The sequence below is a fragment of the Lentinus tigrinus genome (assembly GCF_003813185.1).
Source record: "Lentinus tigrinus ALCF2SS1-7 unplaced genomic scaffold L226scaffold_28, whole genome shotgun sequence".
NCBI classification, from domain to species: domain Eukaryota; kingdom Fungi; phylum Basidiomycota; class Agaricomycetes; order Polyporales; family Polyporaceae; genus Lentinus; species Lentinus tigrinus.
Window position 1 is genome coordinate 1,994 of NW_027137937.1, and position 10,425 is coordinate 12,418.

The following is a 10,425-nucleotide window of genomic DNA, read 5'->3' on the forward strand; positions in this document are numbered from 1 at the left end:
GTCATCTCCGCAGTCCGCCTCCTGTCCCTACTCTTGTCGGACTCCTATCGGACTTCCGTATATAAACCCTACCTTACAGTCGCATAGTTCTTCAGTTCTAATATCTCGTTTACCCACTCGACTACTCAGCACTCAATCTATCTGACTTCTCTGCCAACCTCCGCCTGATCTCCGTCCGACCTTCCGACCGGACCTCCGACCTTCGACCTCTGACTTCTGTTCTCGTCTCTGTTCCTTACTCTCTGCTTGACTCTCTTATTCGTAGCTTGCTCCGGTATAAACTCCGGAGCCTCTTGTCGGACTTCCGCAAATTGAAGACATCGACGACTCTTCAGGCGTTGGTCAATAACTTCGCCAAAGTCTTCATTCCCGCGCACCTTCGGACTTCGGACTTCGGACTTCCCTTCGGAGTTCGACTTGTGCGCATAGTCCTAACAAGTTCGCATTGTCGGAACCTTGCAATTGGAAATCTCGACTGCGGACCAAAAAGTGCTCCTCGTGCCCTGCGTGGTACCTGAGGTTATCCGATCAGACCAGTTGCGCATTCATACCGACCTGGCCAAGGCATATCGGAGGGTATGTCGCGTCACGGTACGCACGGTCAGTGCAACACTTCAGCGCTATAGGCGTTATAAATATCTCACAGCATGGAGCCACTTTAGATGCGCCATTGGATATTTTTGCGAGGCTTAATACAGTTGAACATTCCTTGTCAAATGCGCATGCCAGACAACGTCCCAGTGGACAGGCAAGACATCGAAAAGGTCGCCATCGCACTGGACAACAGCCTCGAGGAGATGTGCAACGGATCGTGCTGGGATGGCGTTCCATCGCTGGCAGTGATAGTTCATGCCAGCTCGTCCTTGCAGGAACAGCACATCTGGTCAATCGAGTTTCTCGCGTGCGTGCACCTTTCCATCAACAATCATTCTATTGACGCATGCTGAACCATATACAAACAGCCGAGCAGCCGCGGTCCGCCTTGCACATGGCATTTGGGATGAGTTTGTGGACAGAGAACAACGGTGGTGCTGGAGAGTAAAAAATTGGACGACATCAGTGGTGTGGGAGTGAGTAGGTAGGAATGCAACTCTACCGCAACCGTCACACAACCGCACCACACGTGGGGCAGATGTAGTAGCCAGGAATCGGAAGAGCCACAAATTGCGCCGCCCGCCGCTTGCGCTCCTCCCGTGTGAGCACACCAGCAGGGGCAAGCTCCTTGCGGAACCACTTGTCATCGTCCACAGCCGTCAACGGAATGCGGTTGGACTCCCACAATGCCCGCGCGGCGCAAATGACAATTTCAAAGGACAGAGGACGGGTGTATCCAGTCGCCCCATTCGGCACCCATTTGTCCGCAGGGGCACGTCGAATGGGCGACAGCAAAAGGTTCGCAAAGACGACCCTTCCACCACCCTCCTGAAGTTCCCTCCCCCGGTAGAGCGACTGCGGGCGGACCATAGGCGTGATGTCTTCAAAAGACATGTGGGCCGACAGACAGGCAGCGTGGTACCACCGTTGACACCCATCGTCCTGGCAGTACCTTATGACGTGATCTGCCGGAACATATTTCCGGTCATATCGACAGCCCTTCAAAAGACATATACAGCCGTCGCCCCCCTGCACACATGAACGTCAATGACATTCAATACAACAGCAAACAATGTCTCACCTCAGCTGCAAGCCGCGAACCCTTGGGGCGTATGTTCACTATCGGCCCGCGGCTCCATGGCACATTGTGGGAAATGGGAGGAAGGTTTAGAGCGCGCAAATCTGACATGACCAGCTTGCTCATCGCCGAAATCCGCTCAACCTCATTGATCGTGGTATGATCAGATCGCAGATACTCCAGAGGTCCCATCGTTGACTGAAATTTACGCAGACCAGCAGACGGCGATATTAACACCTGACAGTCCGCTGCGCTGTAGAACCACTGAAGCTTGACATAGCACTATCATAGCATGTTAGCATGGCACAAACCAGCTAGCCCAACTTCATACCTGTCCTTGCTTTTCATCGCGGCAGATGTCAAGCACAACCACATGCCAGTGTTCGGCGGGTGCGCTGCTGACCATCACGCCTTTGCATGTGTAGGTGTGATACCCTTCATTGTCATCGTCGCTGACCAACAGGGAAGGATCAAACGGTGTTTCCTCTGCCTGCAGTGGCCCATCCTCCTCCTCTTCATCATCCTCTATCTGACGTGCTTGCACAGATCGCTGTCGAACCTGCGACAAGCTCTCCGGATCTTTGATCGGCATGAGGTCAACGCTTCCCAAAATGATCAGTCCCAAAAATCGCCCTTGAATGCGACACAGATCACTTACATATCCTGCCTGCGAACCTTCAGGGCGACCTCGTCATCCACAGGGTCGTGCACTGGAACGCTGTCAGAAGAACGGCCCACTGCTACTCCATATCACAAACTCACACGTGGCAAACGGCACTTCCGGCAAACGGGAAAACTGCACTGACGTTAGCGCATCATGTGCGCATTCCATCTCAGGCTGAGCGTCCTTTTGGGTCCGTCGGCTGCCGCGACGGCGGCAAAGGTTGCGGGACATAGCAGGCGGAACAGTTAGAGGTGACCACAATCGCACACACGGACCCATCAGCTGCGATCAGCTGTTATATACCGGAGCCGTCCTGCATGGCCAGCACATGGCTGCCACATGTTCACAGTGATGCGCGCTTGGCAGGGGCGATCGGCGATGCGCTGATCGGCGCTGATAATGACTGATAACAGATGCCCTGGCTAGAGATTGGCCTGTTGAAGCTAAAAGAACCGGCGCCCTCGGCACTCTCAACTCAATTGTCCCCTGTCAAACCCTGCACCCCGATGGCTCGAAGAAGTGAGTCCTTACCTGTGGCGCTTTCTGCGTCATTCAAATGACACCAAAAACCTGCATCCAGCGTCCGCACATGTAAACCGCGAATACGACCGCAGAAACGCAATCAGAGACTCGCTCCAAAGCGAAGACAATGACGATGGCTGGGAGGAGAACCCAGGCATAAACACCCCTTATGACTCAGGCGCCGAGAGCGATGTCGACTCCATCTTCAATGTCACAATCACATGCAAGCAGGATGCCGCAAACCTCTCAGAGGAGGATTTGCTCGCTGCATGGAACCAGGTGTGCATCCGTGACAATGATGAGGACAGTCCAACAACGAGTTAGTCTGCTTGTACTTTGCTAAAGTCATGGTCTAACCCTCAGATGCCCCATCAGGCCCCTCACCGCCACCAGCACCCTTGCCGATATCTTCCCCAAATCCGTTCTATGGTACGTATCACCAGGAAATTGAACGGCCACCTTCTAAGCGCAACCACAGACCCTTCCGACGCGATGCAGTCATTTAACATGTTTACACAGCGGTGACGGGGAGATCAACGCAGCGCATCCACCCCAGGCCTCTATAGCACCCCAAGCAGGCAGAGCACGCCTGTCTATCTCTATTACGCAGAACAGGACCCAGAGCCCATGAGAAGCTTGACCAATGACCAGGACATCAGCCGCATTCTGCAGCAGATCAGGCAACTCAATGAGTACCGTACCAGCGACGGCAACATCGACACCGATTCCTCATCGTCCTCTTCGTCCTCAGCCCCTTCATCATCCTCAACCGAGGGCTCAGAAAGTTCGGACAGCGAAGACGAATACGTGGACCCACAGCCAGAGCAGGCTAGAGTCCTCAGCTGCTCACCCTCTCCACCTCCATCCCCTCCTCACTCGCCCGCAGTTCGCATACAGCCTCTGCCTAATGCAGATCTTGATCATGCACATAAGCATTCATCGCACATTTCCTTGCCTTGCAGCACACTGACCATCTCTGTCTCAGGAAAGGCCATGTGTGTCCCACGCCTGTGGGAGGACGCGGTAGAAAGCTTGGGCAGCCTCGCAAGCGGATCCTGGATCGACCTAAGCATCATTTCCCTTTTCCTGGCCTCCCACTGGTGGCATCTTCCTCACCCTTCAGTTCGCTTTCTACCCCAGGCGATATCCATGTTGCTTGCCGATGCCTCCCAGCTAGACTTTCACATGAGACGTCACACTGTCGACAGATACAGGCGCTCGTACAACCTTCCCCTCCATGGTCTCACTCCAGTCGTCCCTATCATCACCGCCGTCATAAACGAAGACTGGAATCACTTCTTTGTCATCATTGTCGACCATGAGCACAAGCGGATGTTCGTCGTCAGACGGACTGAGCATAGCAGTACCATCGACAGATGGCATGACTGGGGCGGCCCCGCTTTCTACCGTGGAATCTGCCTTCTCCATGGGTGGGAGATGCCCCCTCTAGAGGACATTTCCCCTGTAAATGTCGTCCTTAGACAGAACGGCGTCGACTGCGGCATCATCGCAGCTACCACAGCCCTTCACATCATGGACAATGGGTTGAACTGCACAACAGACGGCTCTCTCTCCCTGCCCCCTCATCACTGTTCCCATCTCACTCGCATGCAGATGTTGCAGGAAGTTCCACACATCCTCCGTCAGTGCTATCACGACTATACATCCCTCACAAGCGGTCCTGACATGGACCTTCCTGATGAATGGTCGATCTGGCAAGAGTCTGTCGAGGGCCGCGACGATCCAGGAAGGACAGAGTTGGTGCCCAGAGAAGATATGATAGACCAGCTCCCTTTGATCATCAATGGCGCCTATCGAAATCTCGACGTCTTCCACAGCTTGTGGCAGGACATCCTGGCATGTCAGAACTGCAGACAGGCAGGCAGCCTTTGGAGGAACATGCAGTCTCTTCTGAACTCCGACTTTCACGCTCACCAGGCGGCACAGGACCATACCGCCGCCCCCTTGGATGACGACAATGTCGATGATATCGATGACCCTTTCCTTCTCCATCCTCAACAAGGCGCCGTCCGGCATCATCGCCCTCGACCTCGTGGAAGGGCGTACAAGCAGCCGCAAGACGTCGCGCATGCCAACCCCGCTCGATTCACCCGCACAATGGAGCCACCAGCACTACAGCAACATCGAGAGATCTGGGTCGCTCACAACGACAGCTACGATGACTACTTTGATGCCCCCACACTGGAGGAGAGCTTCGGCGACGACACCCGCTTCGGAGACCCTCATGTATGTCCCTTCTGCCCTCGGGGCCCGCTCACGAGAGAGCAGCTGGACAATCTTTCGTGACTATGGGTACCGACTGCCTACTCGCTTCCCCTACATGCACTACTTCCAATCGCCATGGCAGGTCTCCAAACACATTCTCGCCCCTGGAGCTCCCCAGACCACAACCTACAACCCCCGCTCCTACTTTCCCGAGTTGCACACCGTCCGTAACCCTGTGGAGGGCGACCGCAACTTTCCCGACTTTGCCCAGATCCACCCCGAGGTTAAAATCTGCGGCCTGTCCAAGCTGCTTGACACGGCCAAATCCGCTTTCCGCTCACAAACCAGGGACATGTTCGTGTGTGGAAAGTGGCTCGATGGCTGCTTCATATGCCTCGATCTCGAACGCGACGCGGTGGAAACCTCACAAGACAAGATGCTCGTCAACGTCGACATAGACAGCATCATCTGGGTAACCCCAAAGCTCCATGTCGCAGACACCATCTCCATCGCGCTCACACCCACAATGGGAACCGCACCCCCCATTCGCAAAAACAATCACGTCTATGTCAACATCCTTCCTCCTCCTTCCGATGCAGAGTCACGGTCCCGTTCCCGTTCGTGGAACAACACCCTGATGACACCTATCAGCGTCATCCCTCACACCGTCTTCGGCAAGCTCAGCGAAGGCGACACTCCAATGTTCATTTACATCTGCTTTCCACGCATGCTTCACCGCGACGATCGCGGGCGCAGAGAGGCCTTGATGCCTTTTGAAGTTCAGCGCAAGTTTTGGGACAACGTCTTGCTTCCCGCCCTCCGCTCACATGCAGGCCTCGTGTCGCATGCCTACGGCTCTACAACCGTAGATGACGTCCTTCTCAAGGCTGGCTCAAAGGCACAGCGCTCCGGCCATCTCTTCCGCGCAAAGACAGTCGCCGTCGAGAACACCGTGCTCGAGGATATGCAAAGGACGATGAAGAATACCATCAAAAACGATCCAGACCTCTCACCCTACGGTTCATTCTTCTTCGTGCTCGACGCCAAGAACTTGAAGCATCAGACCCATGTCGCTGTCCCTGACATCTCACCGATCAACACCCCCCTCTCCCGCCTTCAAAAGCGGTTCCCTAGTCTCGACGTCGCCTACATGCTCGATCGCCAGAACGGTGAACTGACTATAGACGTCGGTTTTGCTTTCACTCCAGACACAGACTCAATGGCCGATAATGAGCCCCTCACCGGCCTGTGGAGACTCGAAGTGCTAGAGCAGTCCTTCGCAGCAGGCGGTTTCAATCGCGGCCAGCAGCACAACATCGGCACCCTCTCACGATACGGTGCCCTTCAGGCACCCATGGCTCGCGAGCGCTCCTATCTCACCCACATCACATTCCGCTCCGCATACAACCTCCAGTATGAGATGACCCGCCCCTCCGATAACCGGCCATTCTTTGCCGAGGACGGCAATGCCTACGACGTCAACGAGACTTATATGAACGAGTGTCAGTGCAGAATCTCCCTTTTTCGCGGAAAATCAGTCAACACCACTTACGGCGTCCGCGACGAGTACCGCGTAGGTGGCCAGGCAGTCATGGATATATTTACAAAGGCAGCCCAAATGGTCAGCGCCCTTGCCTATTTCTGAGCTGGCCGCTAACCATTGCACAGACCAGAGACTTTCTGGATTCAAATCCAGTCCTTTGGATTCCAACAAAACTCTGGTTCGACTTTTGCGCATGGCGCGTCGAGGAACTGCAGAGTCTCCAGATTCATCTCAGCCGTCTCCTTCCTCCAAACTATGGCATCATCACCTCGCTCCTTTGTTACATGCTCCAGCATGTCACCAACACTCCGCAGATTATCTTTCCTCACGTTCGCCACTCCCTCGCGCTCCTGGCAGCTCAGCAGATTATCAACCGTTTCGGCGCCCTCTTCCTTCACACTCTCGACCTCACCAACCTGCACGTAATTCCTGAAATTGAGGAGGTCGACGACGACGATGTCCGCAGGTGTCTCGGTTACGCCAAACGCGTGAGAGCACGCAAAAGGAGACATCCACACCAGGTCAACCTCGATCCCTCCCTAGCCTATCCCCTCGGCCCATCACCGTCCTGGTCTGAGCTCGTACAGTGCATCGAGGGCAGGCCAGAGACCATCATGAAGGAGTGGTCGTTTGACCCCTTCGTCGATGTCAACCCAACAGCCACCAAGCTCTTTGTCGCATTTACCCAGCACATCTGGCACCTTCTACGTCCAAGCTGGCTGTGCCCCCGTGTGCGCATCTGGCCCAAGACAATAGAGGAAGCAATGGAGATGTGGTCAATCTCAGGGCTCAACGACCGCATTCTCCGCATCTCCTTCACAGCTTGCAATGCAGGCCTGCGTGGCTCCATCGTCGCTCAGCGCGAACCCTCCTTTCAAGACCGTGTGGCACTCTATTTTCCTCCCCCAGGTCGCGCACCTCCTAAAGGCTCACAATGGTACATCCTCCAGCAACAGCCCTGCTACATCGCTCTCTATCACTCCGCCCTCTCCTCCCTAGACGACGCCGGTCGCGACGACCTCCACAGCGCATTGTCCTACATGTTCACACGCATCCAATGTTTACCAGCCTCCTCCGCCCCTACTGGTGACAGCTATGGCTGGGTGTGGAAGAAGGAGGGCGACGCCATCATTATCGTCACCAATCCAGAGTACTATCGCATAGAGAAAATCGGCACGCGCACATCCAGAAAGGCCACACGAGGACCCCGAGCCACACTTTCTCAGCAGGCCTTCAGGCGCAGCCTCTTCAAGAGCATTGCCACTTATGAAGACGCAGATGTGGCCAGGACATACACTCGCCACTTTGCCCAGAATCTCACCAGAAAATCAAATGCAAAGCGGTCAGCAAAGGCTAAAAACCAGAAACGTCCCCCTCAAACGCGCAAGAGGCAGACAAAAGCAGGAAGCGCTACTGAGAAATCGGTACCTGTAGGCACAAAGGTGACCAAAAGCATATTATTAAAATCGCTTGACTGCTCACTCTAATGGCTGGCAGCGCAAACGAGAGAGCAGTGAGGAAGAACAATCAGAAGAGGTGCACTTCTCAGGTTTCGCCCCTACAAAGTGTCTGATACCATACCCCATTCAGGAAACTGACGAGGATGAGGACGCGATGCCTGCAGGCACAGACGATGACGACGAGGATGGGGACTATGATAATGAGGTCCAGAACATGCTATTCGGCCGGAATGACACTGAGGACGACGACCTCCAGTAGGCGTTCTATAGATTGGGACGCGCCATGTGATTATCCATGATAGCAATCACCAAGGCATCGATGACATCAATCTGATAGGCAAATATACTATATATACCGTCCGCTGGCGCCATGCTTGCCCTGCACCCCTGCACCTTTGCCCTGCACCCCTGCACTTTTGCTTCCAACTGACAGCATGTCTGATAATGCTCCATCCTCATCGCAGGAGTATTACAATGAACTCCCCGAGTCAATCTGGGAGGAGGCGGCCAAAGTAGCTGAGAACGCCGAGGCTACCTATGACCAGCCTCATGTCAAAGTGCGCGTACCAAAAAGGGCACCACAACAATATCGCACACTCTGCGCCGAGGACAAACCCATCTCAGAACCTGCGCAAACGGTTCCCGTCAACGCGCCGGCAGGTAGGCGCACTTGGCCATGACCCGCAGACAATTCTGATATTAATCCATCTTTATGCGCCCTGGTCAGGTGCATCAGAGCCTAAGCATCCTGCCCGCTCTAACACATCAGCAATTCCCCCCACCAGCCAGGTGGCAACACCTCGCCAACAGCTCAAAGTGCACGACATCGTGCAAAACCCTACATATTCTCCACACATTATTCGCATCCTGAACGGCGCTCTTTGCATGCCACCATCAGCTGTGCCAGGAGAACAGCACTGGGCAGAGGCGTGCACAAGTATGTCTCATGTTATATCGGCGTTGCATCAAGACGTTTAACTCAGCACTCTAATAGTTCCAACTTCTTGGGCCACAGAGGACTTCAGGCAACTGCTGCAGACAGACTATCTTCGGGCGCAAAACATACAAGAGGAGTTGAAAGAAGTCATTGCTCAATATCAGCTCCCAGTCGATGTTGTAAGCGCGTCTTACCGCTATTTGCGGCATAGTTCTGACATCCTCATCGCAGGGAACGCTCGGTCATGACGGGTTTATTCTACTCGATATTGACACCCTCATCTGTTGTGCAGAACCGATTCTTCCTACTCATCGCAACAACACTCCGTGCACCCTGTGGGGCTCTGTGCTATCTAAAGTAAGTAATTGGATGCTTGCAAAAACAACATAGTATGTAATGACAATCGCCAGGTCGCCATTGTGGGCTGTGTGGCCAAGTTGACATACTCGGGAGGGTATCAGTTTACCTGGATCAAGGACCTGAAAAGCAAGAGAACCGCAATGGTAAAACACTTTGTGAACGTGTCACCAGACTTGGCTCATGTCCTCTACCGTGATATCGTGTCAGTTCACACTTGGGTCATTCATATGTTTCCTGCTGACTGCTGGATTACCTAGCGTTGGCCAACTTGTTCGCGTCATCGGCACTTTGGAGTACAGCCACTCTACGTCCAAGGACATCTACGTCTGCACATCAGCGCTACCTGAAGAAGTGGATGACGACCTGTTGAAAACGCACGACCTGCTTGCAGCAACATTTCACATGATGGTGACTAGCAACGCACAGACCGTAGGCCTTTACGAGTTTGACAAGCCACCTGTATCACTGATGCTTGCAACAGATTCGCAAATGGTTCCTTGTACGCAGTTTGAACATGCTGAGCGGTACCACCCCACCTTGGATGCATCCATCTGAATGTACCGAGCACATGAAGAATGAAGGCAACAAAATCCTATCGACACATCTAGAAGCCCTTCGGCAAGGAACATGCTGGCAGGGGGTTCCTGCCCTGAAGGTAGTCCACTCAGCAACTGCAGATCTCAAAGACAGGGGCTTATTCTCCATCGAGCTCATTGCGTATGTGGGAAGACCAAATGCTAGTCACCAGAAACTGACATACCGCCTACAGCTCGGTCGTGCAAGACAATTTGAATGGAGGGTGCTGGTGCGAGTTTTACAATGATTCGCACTGTATATTCTGGCGAATGGGGCGGTGGGTGTATTGATAACGCCGAAATTGTCCATATGTGCACAAATATATGCAAACTAGAACTTTGAGCATGGACTTTGACCGCAACTTGCTGCTCCTACCGCTTCTCCCCGCCTAATCTACCCTCTTCCTACTATTGCCGTGAGCACCTGTTAGTCCTCGCCTCATTGCACGCAAGGGACTCGAGCGAC

At 53.9% G+C, this 10,425-nt stretch overlaps 3 protein-coding genes across 3 annotated transcripts; 2 read left to right on the top strand and 1 right to left on the bottom strand.

The window, feature by feature from the left end:
* Window positions 1-1,104: 1,104 nt before the first annotated feature.
* Window positions 1,105-2,567, bottom strand: L226DRAFT_573753 (uncharacterized protein; the record flags this gene model as incomplete). Its single annotated transcript, XM_067684915.1, has 5 exons — window positions 1,105-1,623; window positions 1,676-1,954; window positions 2,004-2,274; window positions 2,331-2,382; window positions 2,435-2,567. The coding sequence occupies 5 exons, from the start codon at window positions 2,565-2,567 to the stop codon at window positions 1,105-1,107; spliced, it is 1,254 nt and encodes a 417-aa protein (XP_067532112.1).
* A 1,977-nt stretch (window positions 2,568-4,544) lies between these two features.
* L226DRAFT_547241 (uncharacterized protein) lies at window positions 4,545-8,061 on the top strand (the record flags this gene model as incomplete). The annotated part of the gene is made up of 12 exons (XM_067682484.1): window positions 4,545-4,762; window positions 4,919-5,105; window positions 5,143-5,499; window positions 5,521-5,652; window positions 5,686-5,958; window positions 5,983-6,036; window positions 6,067-6,117; window positions 6,142-6,225; window positions 6,250-6,274; window positions 6,299-6,705; window positions 6,753-7,777; window positions 7,821-8,061. 12 exons carry the CDS (start codon window positions 4,545-4,547, stop codon window positions 8,059-8,061), a joined length of 3,054 nt encoding a protein of 1,017 aa, XP_067532113.1.
* A 460-nt stretch (window positions 8,062-8,521) lies between these two features.
* Window positions 8,522-9,939, top strand: L226DRAFT_573755 (uncharacterized protein; the record flags this gene model as incomplete). Its single annotated transcript, XM_067684916.1, has 6 exons — window positions 8,522-8,747; window positions 8,815-9,024; window positions 9,082-9,203; window positions 9,256-9,381; window positions 9,435-9,586; window positions 9,642-9,939. 6 exons carry the CDS (start codon window positions 8,522-8,524, stop codon window positions 9,937-9,939), a joined length of 1,134 nt encoding a protein of 377 aa, XP_067532114.1.
* Window positions 9,940-10,425: the final 486 nt, after the last annotated feature.